This window comes from Labrus bergylta, chromosome 10, assembly GCF_963930695.1.
Source record: "Labrus bergylta chromosome 10, fLabBer1.1, whole genome shotgun sequence".
Lineage (NCBI taxonomy): Eukaryota > Metazoa > Chordata > Actinopteri > Labriformes > Labridae > Labrus > Labrus bergylta.
The window spans coordinates 23,384,598-23,401,640 of record NC_089204.1 but is presented as its reverse complement, the minus strand read 5'-3'; the positions used below and the strand labels follow the sequence as shown (position 1 = coordinate 23,401,640).

The following is a 17,043-nucleotide window of genomic DNA, read 5'->3' as shown; positions in this document are numbered from 1 at the left end:
AGGCTATTCCAAAATGTGTGGTGTTATTATACTTACAGGTAAGTTCTCTTTTTGCTGCAGTGCTGCCTTTTTCTTCCACAGCCGATCTCGGAGCTCACTGATCCGTTTGTCCATGGAAGCCACCTCCAGGTTGCGCTTGTTCAGGCTCTCTCTCTGCTGATGTAACTTAGAGTTCTGGTCCTGGTTAAGCTTGTTCCTCAGCTGACCACCAAGAAAGACAAGACATGAGGACAAAGAGAAACTTAACATTTGCTGACATTTGAGATGATCATGATCTTTTCATGTAAGTTTTGTTTCTGCACACCTGCAGCTCCTTGTAGAGGCGATCTAGTTCGGCCACAGAGCTCTGGTTATCATGGAAATTGTCCATTTTGCCATTTTTGAGCAGCTCAAGCTGTCGGCTGAGCTCCTCTACTTTTGACGCAGCCATCACTAGTTCTCTCTGCTTCTGCTGGAACAGGTTGTTCATTTGCTCTATTTCCTCCACTGGAGGGGGAGATTGGACAAAGAGGAGTGGAAGAAGGAGAGCGGTCACAAGAGGTACAGAGGAGGAAGGACATTTGAACGTTTAAATCTAATAGATTCAAATCCTTCAAATTCAAAGAAGGCATATCTTCATAAATGTACTTTGCCTGTGAGCTTACCCAGTTTGCCATTGCTGAGGCGCTTCTGCTCCACCTGACCCTTGATGGCCCTGACCTTCTTGAGCCGAGTTTCCTGGTTCTCGATGTTCTCTCGAAGACGCTGCAGTTTCTCTTGCTCAGAGGCCTGCTGTTGCTGACGCTGCTCCTGCTGCTTCAAGTAGCGTAGCCGCTGCTCCTGGAGAGACAAGATAGAAAAAAAAGGGAGCATAGAGCAAATGTCAGAAACATAATTAAAGACATCCCTGTACACTTTTTGAGTAAACATTGCTGAATAAGCTTTCCTGAAAAGCTTCTGTCCTCAGGCAAGACATTAAAGTACATTTTCTACAAAGATGTTTTGGGGCTGGCAGTGAAAGAGTGAAGAAATATATTTTCTTCTGCAGTTGCCTCTCCAGGCTATCAGGAATTTATTTTATATTAACATGCCTGATTAAATACAGAGTTAAGAAAACATTCTCTCAAGCTTAACAGTGTTCATGTTTCAAAAACAATCATCAGTCTTTGACTATGACACAGTGTAATATAAACCTGACAGAGCTCTACCAAACTGGTTCCAAAATGAGCACAACTCAGGCTCCAGCCGTAACTGTTGCAGGCAATGTGTGCTGATGGAAATGCCTGTCTGTTTACTTGACATGTGCAACTGTACTTGACTGCTTGAAGAAACATTTCACAGCTTGCTATTTCATCCTCAGGCATACTAACTAAAGTTACTCGATGACATGTGTTGTAGCCTGGAGGGCATATTTCAAGAACAGCACAAAAGAAAAGACACGTTTTCTACATGTTTTTGGATCTGCAGAATGGAAACATTGAAAAGTGCCTCAGCAAAAAAAGAAAAATGGTCAGTCTGTTTTCTGTCAAATGTCTTCCTGCAATCGTCCACAAATCCTGAGCAAGATGAGAAACAAATCTCAAGCTACAGGAAAAAAAAATATCTTTAAATACCAGACGAGTCCTGCACAGTGAGAAGTAAGTGCACGCAGCTGTCTCAGGCTTCTCAAATTATAAACACTACACCTGCAGCCATCAGCAGTTCATCTAACCTGTCTATCAGAAGCATAACAAGCACTTTATCTTAAGATTTCCATAAGTGCACTTGTTTGAGTGAGCTTAGTTTCTCTACCATCACCCCCTTTTATTCTTCCTCTATTTATTTTTTTCCCTCTCTCCTTTTGCTTTCATCTTCACCACTTATCCTCTTCCTATCATCCCTTCACTCCAGCCATCCCCATCTCCCCTTTCATCTTCCACTTCTTCTTCATGTACCTTGGAAGCGAGGAGCTGTTGTTGAGCTTCTATCTGCTGCTGCTGTCTGGCAGCCATCTCTTGTAGTTCGGCCAGCGTCATGTCCATGCGGGGGGTCACAACCTGCGCAGGGATAGATTGAAGGACCAAAGAGAAATCATTTATACTTGGGTTGTTTTGTAAGTTACACTGAAAATTGTTTCAGATCTATTTAAAGACAAGTGTAGCCTTGAAATCAGAAAAGCAAAAGAAGACACTGAAATGTATTTTAAAAAGCAGAACACAGGAGGAGATAAGTGAAGTATTAAAATCCTCTACATCACTTGTAAAAACCCTTAAAAAAGGACAACATAAGGAAATCTCTCATTGATGGCAAGATTCATAACATTAACTACATTCTTACCCAGAGGGTGACAATCTCTGGTTAATAATGATATGAAGAGCCGCGTCAGTGCTCTGATGTTTGATTAACTTAGTATTTGCATTTTTACACTACAGGATGTTTTTGTGAGTTGAATTAATAAGTATCCCTGGAGCAATAGTTTCCAAGTTGTTAAGTAAACAAAACATTATTCTAGGTTACAGAACTCATATAAATAACCAGATCTATGACCCACATTGCATGAATGAAGTTCTAACATCTATATAGTGATGCAGCTGAACATTTTCTGTCTGCCAGGAGCACATGGAGGCAACAGTAAAGCTATTGTTACTCCATTCAGGTGCATCAAAATACACTTCTAATTAAAACCAGTTAATGGGTAATGTATGAATATCATGTATATAGCGCTTTCTTAAAAAATATAACATTTTGTTACTTTTTTCTCTTTAACAGACGAACTATCAGAAAAAGAAAGAAGCATCCTGCAGCACATATTTCAGAGGGTGTTTAAAAAAAGATGACTCACCCCGTTCTCCATTCTTCTATCCGGGGGACCCTTTACTCCATTCCTCTTTGGTTCTGAGCCTCTTGACCCGCCTGAGTAACAAACATAATAGAAATCTCCATCAGACACCACTATTTAATGCAGAGCTTTACAAAGGTTGACTGCATCGGTGAAGTCTTAAGCAACAGAGAACTAACAAACTACTGGCCTTTACAGACAGCTGTGAAAAATGACTTGAAATTCCTCTTGCCGTTCTGCCTGCGCTGTCTCTGACAAACAAGGTCACACACTCAGGTGCACAGCTTTCTCTGCAGAGTACGGTGTATATCAGTAGAAAGCCAGTCCAACAGACTGGCTAGTTCTGAATGGTATTAGCTCCTCTGGGAAACAACTGGGATCAGTGCTCTTTGAGACTTGCAATAATCTCAGGATTTAACGTAATACATAACCGTCTGGCCGTTGGTCTCACAACTGCGTACTAGCGTGTCTGTCTAAACAAATGCACTTTTATCCAATCATGCTACTGGCATTTGACAGCTGACTGGGTTGTGGGCTAGGGGCGTCAGATCCCATCCTTAAAGCCTTAGCCTATGACCAAAGCCCTTTAGCTTGCATAATGGCTTTGGATGACCTTTGACACACAGTCTGCATGTAAAATACATGCTAAGAACGAGTGTGAACAGAACACTCGGTAAGTGACATTATGACATTAGGTGGGAGATTACTTAGCTAACTCAATACACAGAGAACATACTTTTTCCTCTGACCTGATCTTCAAGAACATACTAGCACAGCATCAGGACCTGTCAACACTGAACTCACTTCAACATGTTTGGTTGATTTTAAGTGTTGCTATTTTACCAGTAAAGTTTGAGCACCACAAAAAAACAGGACAATAAAAACGTAACACAGAACTGTCTCGCAAAGACTGACAAGCGCTAAGCTAACAGTGTGGGAAAACAAGAGCAGGCTAAGATAACAGGAAGGGAAAACAGCCGTCTAATCCCTGGGCCAGACTCAAGCTGTGAGGGGTAAAAGGGCTTAGATTACGCAACCAGGGGCTGAGAGGATACCGTACGACCAAAATACTTGAGTTTTCTGTGTTCCTAAGAAAACTGAAAGTAACAAGCTTATGACGATGTCACTGACACACTCTGCATTCAGCCTGCTCTCCAACAGTAAGACTAAATAAGTCTTGTTTAAGGATTTGAGGCCCACCAAAGCAAAACCCTTCCCTGGATAAAGGCAGTTGTTACATTTTTCAAACCTCTGCGGTTTTAGAGGAGAGGTGGTCTGGTTCAGTCCAGCTTTGACAGGCTGTTAATGTAAACTGCTTTTTCTGAATGCTAAACGCTAAAGGGGGTCTGTGTCTGTTCAAAGGCTGCAGGCATCTCTGGAGTTTACTACATTGGTGCCAAATGTCTTTTGTCTGAGGGCAGCACTTCACCAAAAAAAAAATGCTCTTGTGTGCAAAAAAAGACCATAAAAACCTCCTTGCTTTATAACCTGTTGTATTTAATGTGTTGGTAAGGACACTTACCTGAATCCCTGCTAGGGGCTCGGTTGTGACGCAGAAAGAAGCGCACCTCTGCCTTGTGTTGTCCCCATCGTTGGAGCACATCCAGCATCCTCTCCCCGTCACCTACAGCTCGCTCTGCAGATGGAATACATCATAAGACGTCAGCACTCTGGTGTAAGGTAAAATTACACCCATAAAGTCAATATTGAATAATTAAATTAAGCTTGGTAAGGTTAAAGCATGTGGTAATACCAATGTAGGTCAGGTACACATGCTAGGTTTGCTTTGTGAATCCTGTCCAACCACTACCATGACACAGCTGGCCTACACGGAAAGGAGATTCACTTCATCAGCTCCAACCACATCTAGTTGATCTCTCTGAGCAATGACCTCTGGGAAAACCACTGTGATATGTTGTCAATTATTCTGGCTGGTACTGAGCCAAAGGGCTCATCATCAATTCCTCAGACATTTTCTTCAACCTGCTTTAGACCATTTCATTACACAAATGGACTGACACACTACAGTCAAGTAGAGGTCAATGAAAGCAATCTCTTACAGGAGCATGACTGAAAAACAAATCAGTTACATGTGTAATAGTTTATAAATAGCTTTGCATCTAATGTCAGATAAAAACATCACTGCTGTTTTCAAGGAGAGTCATTTGTAGTCTGGAGGAAGCGACGGCTGCAAAATGAGACAATCTTTTCAGCAGTTAGCGTCTCTTTTCAGACTACTTGTGGAAGTACTCAAACACAATAATTGGCACTTTCTTCACTCTTATGGCAGCATCACCATGGGAACAGCTTCGAAGCCTTGCTCCTCGAGTTTTGATTCTGAATACCCTCTGACTCTCAGAGACGGGGGAAAAATGGGCAAGGCATGAAATCTTGAGAGTTGTGGGATATATCTGGGAGACTGTTTATTGCGAGGATTATGGGCTCTGCTTCATTTGCATTGCAGAGGAGATAAGCCCTTCAAAAAGAAACCACAGTTGACCACACTGCTAATCTCCATATATGGTCCACTTCAGAAAAGCAATTTCCCTCTAATTAAAGGGAGAAGACAAACAAGTGTCTGCACACTGACTCTCTTGTCCCTTGGCTGCGGCCATATTCCACAAACAAAACAACATGTGACTTTAACTCTTCAGAATACTCACCAGATCCACGCCACATCTCAGATAGGTGACAGTCCGTCTCCCCAGGCTCCTTGCACAACTCCACCACGTCCCGGCACAGGGTCTCCGGGGTAACGGGGACCTCAGTAAAATGCTGGTCATTGTTACTGAGGTATACTGTCAGGAACATCTGGGGACGGCAGAGGGAGGGAGGGAGGGAGGGAGGGACAGATAGACATTCAGATTAGATAGGAAAGTTAACAACTCAAGATAGTAGATCCTGGTGGCTTTGATGATTACAAAGTGATCATCAATATAAATCTCTGTAATAGGTGATTTATTTCTCTATGGTTTAGAGTGTGTCTGTCTATGTCAAAGTGATGGCATTATGTCCATCAAACTGAGGTGCCTTGACATCTTATAATCAGAATGAGCAGCACTCTCCCTGAATATTTTGCACCCTGTGTTAGAGGGGGACAGTCAGGCACAATGTACTGAAATACATGTGATATCTTAAATTATCTCCTTGAGGCTGCCAACCGTTGGAATTGAAAATCTGTTTTGCTTTTAAGATGAAAACTGCGAGCCTGAGGCCACTCACCACCACTGCTGCTTCTAACAGTGAAACTACTCAATTGCAGATAATTAAACAAAATTAGATAATTCATTGCTGCCTGTTTTATAAAATCCACTGTCCTGAATGAATATTGAGAATACAAGGAGCCACTGTTGATATGACTCATTTGTTTTATGAGGGGTTTTAACAGTTTCTTTTCTGCTCGCTATGTGAGATAAAGTGTTTTTACAGACTTATCTGATAGAGGTATCTTTTGAAAAACATCTCAGTGTTTTCCAATTGATTTTGAGCAGAGGAGAAAACTACTGAGATATGACCTTAATAACTTATGAGGCAGTACAAGTGTAATTTATCTCCTGCAGAATTCTGTTTTGACTTTTGCCATGTTTTAAGTGAAATAGAAAACTTACAAAGTAAGACAAAGTTCCAACCCGAAGAAACCAGGGTGCTTATTTACACAAGAGACAGATAACTCAAACTGTGGTCAGATGAACAAAAATGGGTGCATGTCTGAAATGGGAAACAGATAGTAGCAGTGTCTGTTTCCCAGTTCTCATTCCTCAACAGAGAAAGTTGCAGGCAAGCTCCCAGAATTCCATTTCAGCCTGTACCATCTTACTGTTAACTAGTGCTGTCACCACTGTGAGAGATCCCTCTATCAAACACACACACACACAGACACACACAAACCCACACTAAATACCCCTGCCAAAAACTCTTAAGGTGCAGACCACTGAGGACTCTGGAGAGGCTGGATGCATATGTCAGTGTGTGATTGACAGATGGTACTGGAGACTGGTTTCGAGCGATCTAAAAAGGAATCTACTATCTCAACAAAGCTGTCACTGATAGAAGTGGATTGCGCAAAGCCTTCAGCCTTTTCAGAAAAAATAAACACATTGAAATTGAGAGGAAAGTCGAGCTATCTCACAGTAAACATCCACAATTTTGGTATTCCTGTCACGTTCTTTACTGAAACTTAGACAGCTAGTGTATTGCTTTCAAACCTTTTTGTGAACTCAAAGCCTGTGCAGTATTTAACTTTCATTTATAGTTATGCTAGCCATTGGGAGTCCCATTTATTAAGAGAAAGTTTGGGAGTGAAATGTCAAATTCTGGCAAAGTGGTACTCTAAAACCATTGTAAACACTGACGGTAAACATGAAAGTGAAACGCAGTCTATCTTGGGCATCATAAACCGATGTATGTAAGGCTTTAAGGGCCAAGCTGGAATATCCTATCATCTGTAATCTCACCACACGTAACAAGAGCTTTGATAAGGACATTATAAAACCAATATTACAAAACAGGTGTCCTAAGGAGGAGGTGACTTGAACTTGTGAACCTTCCTGTTGTTGCCTCAGGTTTTACCACAGTGAAATGTCCTCTCAGAGACTTTTGCAAAAGAAGCAGAAGAGCCTGGCTGAGAATTTAAATAAAAACTGGAAATTATTAGAAAGGTATTATTGTTTGTTCCCTGAACCTTCAGGTTAGACTTTCAGGTCTTCCTATTCCCAGCATGCTGTGAATGGTGGTGCCTACAGGGGCACTCATGGTGGGAACATCGGGTCCACAGGGTCACAAGAACAAAGGGCTTCGGTGGGGGTGAGCATGCAGAGCAGCTGTAGTCGCGGTACCGAAACAAAAGTATTTGGGTTGCTTTTGAACTGTGGGGTGCACTGAGCAAAAGCACAACAGCCTTAAGATAAGAGGCTTTATTCCCCCTTTTCTTGTTCAAATGAAGCCCACTGAATGAGTGGGTATGTGACACGTTTCCTCTGAAAATGTCTGTACCACCATACACAACCAGGGAAGACTTTTTCTTTTCACTGTGAATAGTAAAAGGTTGAAACAAGGGATAGCTGACTCAGAGGACCTGATTCAACTAGCTTGTTCCATGGGGATGTAAATGAAAGATCCCTATAAACACAGCGAGTCAGCAGTGAGTCATCCTTCTCTGTAATCTACAGTACAGAGGGCTGTGTTAGTCACTGGCCAAAAAGAACAGCTTATTGGAGAAGACAAGCCCTGAGAAAAAAAAAAAACCAAAACAAAGAGTTTTCCTTTCCTGTTTGCTAATCAGAATAGTTTTACTGTATCTAGCACATAGTTAATTTGAATCACACAATAAATCCCACTTTTATAGCTGGTGTTTATAGACAAACCAAACTGGTATCAACTTAACGAGTCTGCATTTTGCAAAAGAGCCACTCAGAGATCAGCGCAAAGCAGCTGACATCATCACAACTTCCCAGCAATGTAGGACATTCAAATGACCCTGTTAATATTTGGAGAGTGAAAGAGAGACAACAGAGGGAGGGAGGGGGTGGAGGGTGGGAAAGAGCAGGAGTGAAAGAGAGGGAGAAGACAGAAACCCTGATGGGAGGAGAATAGAGTCTTGGGGGTGGCAAAGCTGAAACTGTCTGCCAATTCTCCTCCGCACTAAAGTTAATGACCCAGGACCACCACAACCCAGTCCAAGCCTTGATCCAGATGAGCTAGCACTTTGCTGCTGACCTTCATCTATCTGCACGCTGACACTTCTTATGGGCTAAGACATTTCACTCATGTTTTGTAAACATGTATAATTAATTAAGCTAAGCAGACTAATTTCATACATCTTTGCATATTGCTTTGGTAAAGATAACATTTGCATAATAGGGATAGGTTAATACATTCACAATTTTAATCTCCACTCACTGTACAATGTCGAAGAACTTTTTTATAAACATTGTTCATTAGGATTAACAATATCCCTTTCTGAATTAACACAGAGGTAGAAACTGACAGGTCTATCTGACTTTCCCATATTTTTAGGCCGTGTGTGTGTAAGATGGAATCTAGCTAATCAGCTAAATCAGGTGCAATGCATCTCCTCTCATTAACTGAGATGAATGCATGTTGTACATGTTCCTCACTGACAAACTAAATAAAATAAAATAAACCAAGCAAATTCAGATCTATTTCATTTGCAAAACCAGACATTCGGATATACAGAATACCAATATGAGTAAAGTATTCCTGCGATTATTTAAGGTGTGTCATAATGCTCAGCCCCATTTCAAAGCCTCTGCTAGTTGATTACGGAGATGAAGGCTTCCTTATGTGTGTTACTTACACAAGCAGGTAGGAAAAGTACCTTGACTTACTGCTCTGGATTGGTCAGACATCTAGAGGGTTCATTAAATATTCATAGATACAACAGTTAGCAATATTAAACACTTCAATTACAACCTGATACGTCTTTTTCCAAAATAGACAAACAGTACAACAATGGTTTACAACCAGGAGGAAACACCTTGGATACACAGCTAGGGAGCTGAGTAGAACCATTTAAGACAAAGACATGCTGCACTTCCCTTATGTTTGTCTATCAGACAGAAGGATCTGCTGAATCGCACTTCCTTCCTACCTGAGACGGAGCACAGAGATCGCCCAGGGGAAGGAGAAGGGGACAAGCTGCCTCTGCTGCTGGGGTTTGCTATTATAGCAATAGATTTTCGGGTTCCACCACAGCATGAGCACAGTCAAACGCTGTCTCACAGGGTTTGGGCTTGGTGTGACAGCACAGAATTGCAAACTGACAATTATAGCAAACCAGTGCAAAAGGAATTTGACCGTTAACTCTGCAGCCTGCACTGTAGATATTCTCAGAGCAGAGCTGCTATAAGGCCATGGCAGTAGGGCTATATCTCAGGGATTAAGTTAATCCGCTATATAAAAATATAGCCTTTCAACAGACTACTGGCTCTGTACTACAATAGTAAGCTTAAATTCAATAGCCTGCAGCCAGGCTCCAGCCACTATGCCTAAAGTTTTAAAAAGAGTATCCTTTGTGCAACCAAGGCCTGGTATGCAGGTGTTCGCTCTAATAAAAACATTTCACTATTCAGTGGCTGGTTTAGGGTGTTTAATCCCTACCATTGGTACTGTAGTGATTTGAGACTTGAGGACCAGTGGCACATGCTTAAGAACATAAATTCTAGACACAATAACACAGACAGAGTGTGTCTCTCACACATGAAAGGCTGTAACATCAAAACCTCAGACAAAAGACATTGTATAAAAACACTGAGATAGTGACTGCAGCTGGCAGCAGGTACTTGACCTGCCTAGTTGAAAGACTGAGAGGTTGAGAAAGAGAAAACGAAACACAAAGAAAGATACTGTATCAGCTATACTGAGTTATTTCATTTCAGCAGATGTCTTTATCAATGATTCTATTCTCTATAAAAGGTGTATAGGCTGCAGCCCTTCTAAGGATTCTGCAATATACTGTAGTGTACACTATGAAAACCTACATTCAGTAAGATGCTGATTTGGCCCTTTGCCGTGTAATCGAGATCATTTTCACATTCCAAGCCGGAGGGTCCCTGATGCAGAGAGCTATTGATTGCAGGTCTGAGGAGAACAGGCTTTTCAAGACTCTCCAGTTGTTTAGACAGCAGACTAAGACACAACTTGGGTTTAAAGATCAACACTGAACCTTTTGCCAATTAGAAGAAGGAATAGTGAGTCAGTGTGTAAGGCACTCCAACTGATCACTCTGATAACATACGAGCATATCTTTCTGCGACATATGAGCATCGCAGAGAGACAGTGGCGCAGCAAAACAGAGGTAGAAGGAGGTAACCATTAGAAAAGAAAAAGAAAATCCTCTCATGGTGTTACTTTAAAATACATGTTTCATTTATCAACCCCTGTGTCCGACCTTGACAACCTACTGTCTCCTTGTGAGGGTCAATTCTATTGTATTAGTCTCTTAACATCATTGTCCAAATGCTATTTGTCACATATTGAGTTGAGAGTACTCAAAAGTGTCTGACCCTGCAAGTTTCTCGTGTCCAAAAATAGACGTCTCACCAGGGATTTTACTAGAATGGTATTACTCGGATATATCAGGATAACTAGTCAATCAAAGCCTACAAATGTCACTCAACTCACATCAAATCAACAACAACAAATACAACAAAAACAACTACATCTGAAAATCACTATGTTAGTGGTGGTTTCGAAAACACAATAAGCTAACGGATTTACTACTTTCACCGTTTCTTAAAAGACTGGTGCATTTGTTTAGGCCCATACTGTTTCTTTCACGGTCCTACTCATACACAGGACTCACTAATATTCATGTACTCACAAGTCATAATTTAAAAAGTTCAGCTTCTCTCATCGAGGAATAACTTCAATATTTTTAATGTTAAATAATAGGGCTACTTCTCTCAGTAATAAATGGCGTAAAATATAATATTTTCAGCTTGTCATAGTGATGAATTACCCATTTTCATTTAGAGCACAGAATATGTTAAACCATGCATTTTATATTCGGTTGCAGGTAGACCTGATTGCAACAAAAGGTATTTATCATATAAAGCTGATTCAGATTGATACGTGTTCATTTATCAGTGGGATAAACTTGGTTAAGTGAAAATAACAATGTTATATAATGAAAACAAACTTAATCCATTCATGTGTGTTGGATTCACAGGTAAACAACTAGTTTCTGCCGTGCTCTCAGAGCCAAATATCAGAAAGTGCGGTAATTAATACTACAAAAAACACATCAGTAACTTAGGTTTGAAAGTTACTGCATAGGGGCCTCTGTGGGCAAAGTGTTAGCTCTTATCTCTTTATTGATTTTTTCTGATGAGTGGGTTGTGCTCTCTAATGAAAAAATCCCTCTTTTGTCTTGTAACTGTCAGACATGTCACTCACTGTGATTTTTTTCCAGGGATTTTTCATGGAAAATGTAATCAAAGGCTGTTAGGGCCGAAAGCTGTTCAGACACGGTGCTAGTGGTAACAGGCTTTAAAACTTACTATATAGATCAAGTCAATCTTCTTGCTTTAACTCTAGTTTGGGTATGTAGGTCATCAGTGTTCATTTCAGTCAGTTTCATAACCAGATAAGAACTTCTAAAGGGAGCCCTTAGTTTGATGCATCTACATTTTAAAAAAGCAAAGCATGTTCTGAATACATCCTGTCCTGGAGGACCTCGCACAGTCATAACGAATAGGCAGAGTGTTGGAGAGGCTTGATATAATACTTTGGGATTGACTTCCACGCACACACACACAACATCAGATTTAATGCCTTTGGGTGAAATGGGACAAGTGAAAGTGAAGTAAAATGGAAAGGGGACACTGAAGCAGGGTGACAGCAGCAGGAGATAACAGTGGCAGTATATTTTGACCATGCCTGAGGGGGTCTCACCTCAGGGCTGCTGGGCCTTCTGTCTTCACACACTTTCAATTAAGATATTGCTGTGGTAAGCGAATGACTCAACTAGGCCTCGTTGAGGGAGTCACCTCTGAATCTGATTACAGTGAGTGTGTAAGACACTGCAGCATCATCCTCTCGTGTGTGGGTCTCGGTTCTCCCTGCCACGGCTTCCAGAGTTGACACGGTTCCAGCATAGCAGTCCTTCAAAAAGGCAAGGCAGCAGAAACTCCCTAATGACTTTATACATTATTCCTCTTCATTTCTTTTTCACTCTCTCTTAGTTTCTTTATGCTGCAAAGCGAGGGGTGAAGGGGCCAGGGAGAAAAGGTCAGTGGCAACCAGCAGGAGGACACAGAGGGAATCAGAATGCACAGAAGTCTCATTCAGCTGCAACATTTAGAAAAAAACAACAACACCAGAGCAGCTTTTACAACACACTGAAGCTGCAGCGAGCTGAACCTCTCCGATCAGGACAACCTCTCCTCTCAGTCTGCACTGCAGTACTTAGCCTATCACTTTATAATCTGCCCTCTCGCAAAACTCTTCCATTTCTGGTCTACGTGATGAGACAGTTCCAACTTTGTGCTTATCTTGGAGATGAGGGAAATGGGAGAGACTATGCAGCAGAACGGAAAGGATGTCTCCTCTTTTTCCCAAGCCCTCTTTGACTGTCAGACGAGGTCATTTAGAGTAACAAGAGTTTGCAAGACCGCCGAAAACTGGTAATTATATCGCATAATGTGCACAGATTGAAATTTACAAGTGCTACAAAATGACTTACAAGTGAAGCATTCACTGTTACATGGTACATTACCATATGCAAAACTTATCACAAAAGGGGAATCTGAAAGCCAAGAGGCAGCAATTCAAACACACTAATTGGCTTCCTGGGAAAAAAAAAATGCACACTGAATGATGTCTTTGTGGTTTTTAATCTGTGATATACAAAAAAGACATTGGTCAAGCAGGAGTGCAGGTGATTAATGGAGGCAAGAGCACAAAAGCCCCGTTCCACTCATAGACTGTAAATATTAATGGATGAAGCCTGAGTGACGTCAGCCATCTTTTAAGGCAAGGGGGCGCTGGAGGCTCATCAGCAGCCGCAGCCATGCTGGAAATCCTGTCTCAGCCTAACGTTCAGTCAACCTAACAACAAGCTAAGAACAGAAGCTGAGGTGGGTTTTAAGCCTCTTGACGAACCATTACATCGCGCCCACCTGCCAATCACGTCAGCTACGCGCCTCACTATGGATAACAAGTATCGTTTTCAAAATCAAAACAGAGCTGTTATTAAAAAATTCACATGAACAATAACTAATCAGACATTTTCTGTTTTTTTGTACCAGGCTGTAAACATGTTTCTTTATGCTGTAAAAATGGCTTTTTTTTTGCCAGTCATGTGTATGTGACTTCCGGTGTTCCTGGAGCCAGCCTCAAGCGGACACTCGAGTAACTGTAGGAATGTGCACTTCCGCATCGGCTTCAGTTTTTAAGACCAGAGGTTGCAGCTTGGTTCCATTACAGAAACTTTTTTTTTTAAGGACTCTGGAACATAAGTTACAACCTCAGGAACCAGGATCTAAATTGACTTCATTAACAATAGTTTTTGTCACCACACAAGCTATAGCAGGTACTGTTTTTAAGAAACCTAGACTAAAGTCCTAAGAGAGCCTAAAATCCTACCATGCCAGTAAATGTTTGATATTAAAACCAAGCTGTAATGCACAGAACACCCACTCATAAACACAGCTGTAAATTACAAAGAACATTGTACTGTGTTGCTGTCTCCCCACACAAGAAAACAAAACTCTGCTTCTAGTAACAAGGCTTTCTGTTATCAGTCTAATTAACTTATCTTTATGGCTTTTTAGACATGGTGCGGAGTGGAAGGCACAAAAGGATCTTTACATTCTGGACTCTATATTCTAAATTCCCGGGACCATTTGGTCAAGGCGGACTCTCAGACTACCCCAGATACACTTCTGAACCATGGCCTCCCTTTTCACCACGGCTAGAAGAATAGCGCTGCAACCTTAGACAATGCTGTCACAATGTCCTTGCTGCATGATTACTTGTCACTCAATATTCCAATGTGGGTACGATGACACCTGCTCAAGTAAACTCTGGGCCACTTTCCTCAGAAACGCAGGTTAATGTGATGCTGCATTGACTGTGTTATCTATTAGTTTTCCTTTGACAAAATAATTTTGCGACTTTGAATGTGTGGATGTATTAATTAATAGCATGCTGGGTTGGCAGCAGAGAATCCCTGCGTGGCGCGTCTGCTGTTTTTACTACAGTCTCTTCAGCTAACACAATAATCTTGATAACTATTCTTCATGAAGATAAAAGTCACAATATTGCCCTTCAATGTCCTTTGCTATCAGAGTTGTGTCGGCCTGCTTACGTAACCACCACACACTCTCCCATGGAGTAAACACAATGTCTATGGTGAACAGAAAGAAAGCCTGTTCAGGTTTCTGTTGACACACACACACAGCAAAATCAGGATTCCCAAGCATCACTGTATTCTCCCACCATCATGACAGCGCTGCACAGTGAGGCAACAGTGGGATAATGTTGTACCGTGTAATTGAGAAAGGTACAAATGTGTTTGGGCAACAGATGCAAAACTAAATTATGCGTGCAAGGCACAAAACGTTTATCAGTGTTGAAATCTACACAACAAGCAACTCGTGTCATGGGAGAGGAATGAGGAAGGGACAAGTGCAGGCCAACACTTGAAATCCAAAGTCATGTAAAAACTTTTCCCTGATATTCTTTATCCTGTTGGTTCTCCGTTCTCGCTTATTAAACGCAATTTATCTTCAGAGACACAAAAATTAAATATGGAATAATAAACCAGCAGAGAATTCAGGCCCTAATGCTGCATTAATAAGTGTCTGCACAACAATGACCTATTTAGACATACCAGTAAATCAGGCGTAAAATAGTTAAACCATGCTATGGTTCAATAAAGAGCAAGCATCCCTTATCAGGGAGCTGCCACAGCACAGGCACACACACACAATGTGCTCCCAACAACATGCTTTTAAAGCGTTCCTGCAGCTCATTGTGTTCAGGAAACAGTGACCCCCTATTTACCATCCCAGCCAGCAATTACGACACTACACTCTCACTACCCCCGAGCCCCTGGCCTGTACGAGCAGGGTCATGGACTATGGCTGTAATTCATAAGACAATACATGGCATCAGACATGGCTATATAGAAGCCATTTTGTGTTTATCAGGTGAACGCCAGAAGCTGTATCTCATTCAAACACAACAAAACACACGTCGATATATTCTCTGGTGACAGAATAGGCATAAAGGTGCTTGTAAAAAAAAAAAAAGGTCTGATGGGGCCTTTGGGAAACAGATATTGTACTTCACATGTTAATGTGGCAATTTGAATTTACATTGGTGTCCAAAAGAAGGGCTCCTTGTCACAACAAATGAGTATGTGTCAAGAGCAGACGGAGGACATGCACCAGACAGGAGTCATCTAAATACGACTGTTTCCACAGCTTAAATGATTAATTCACTAATCAAGCTGTGTGAGTGGAAACGCAGCAGCAGCTCAGAGAAGAGATGGATGACAATAGTATCTTAACATACAAAAACAGAGGATTACCCTAGAATGTTCATTGGTTGTTAACAAAGTGTACCTGTGTGTTGTACAGCTTGTGACTTTACACATCTGTTCACCAAAGACAAAAAAAAAAAGGGTCCAGAAATACCCAGAGAAACTCAGCTCAGAACAAGTTGTGATATCACGGCTCTGAGAATAACAGTCCTTTCCTCCCATAAACTAAACATTCTGGCCACGAGAGCTGGAACTGTACTCGTTTTAAAACAAACAAAAAAAAGATTATGCAGGATTTAGCCGATTCACAGAAAATGAACAGGCAATCATTTCGATAACAGATTAATCATAAGGTTGATTAACAATCCAAAGAGCCAAACAATTTCTCCATTCAGCTTCATAAATAAGTGACCTTCATCTTTTTTATTATGATGGCTGTGTTAAAAAAAAATCTCTCTCACTGTCCCTAAGTTGAAGAAATAAATGTTGCCCTGGGCTCTGAGAAATGGGGGAAGGTGCTTTTCACTATTTTTTCCAGAATCCTTCACAATTAGAACTTGTAAATTGCTGCCCTTTAAACCGTGTCATTCTCGGGTAGATGAATTGTAGACATGAGATTTTTAGCTGGTTTCAAATGATTAATAATTACAAATCCAGTTAACACCTCGGTAACCTTTGCTCGCTTATTTCCAGCAAGCAGCCACAACAGAGAAGTTATCCTGCATTATTAAAAACAACTGTTTTGAATTGTTTGAAAGGTATTTCTCTACAGGGAACACACACACACACCTCTTCTCTACAGGGAACACACACACACACCTCTATCTGCTGCCCTCTCTACACATAGCGAAGTAATGCTGAGAAATAGAGGCTTGCACTGCAGCAAAAGTAATGTACCTCTGACGACGGTGTTGAAGATGTTCATGATGATGATGATGATGGGTGATAACATGGCAGGAGTCTAGTGCTAAGGTTTGCATAGTAGTGTAAGCAAAGCTTGGCAGGTGATGTTTGCTTGTTGTGTATGAATACATACACATGCAAGTGAATTAACTATTATAGTCTATCAGGTACTGGCTCTGAGTACCTGACAAGGCATGGAGACTTTGAACTGGGTTACTTGTAAGATATACATCCATGTATCCGCAGAGTCACATCCCAGTAAGCAAATAAATGATGTAACTTATACCGCCATGCACTGATCACAATGACTCAATAACTAACATCTGTCACAGGT

General features: G+C 41.2%; 1 protein-coding gene across 4 annotated transcripts in view; it reads right to left on the bottom strand.

The window, feature by feature from the left end:
* Positions 1–17,043, bottom strand: part of tp53bp2a (tumor protein p53 binding protein, 2a) — a 29,039-nt gene that overhangs the window by 11,164 nt on the left and 832 nt on the right. For all 4 annotated transcript variants that reach the window (XM_065959190.1, XM_020648099.3, XM_065959191.1 and 1 more), the window contains exons 3-9: positions 5,461–5,608; positions 4,320–4,433; positions 2,801–2,871; positions 1,914–2,015; positions 645–819; positions 305–486; positions 37–201 (exon numbers count right to left, since the gene is read on the bottom strand). In XM_065959190.1, coding sequence (XP_065815262.1) covers positions 37–201; positions 305–486; positions 645–819; positions 1,914–2,015; positions 2,801–2,871; positions 4,320–4,433; positions 5,461–5,608 — 957 coding nt within the window. The remainder of the gene's footprint in view (positions 1–36; positions 202–304; positions 487–644; positions 820–1,913; positions 2,016–2,800; positions 2,872–4,319; positions 4,434–5,460; positions 5,609–17,043) is intronic.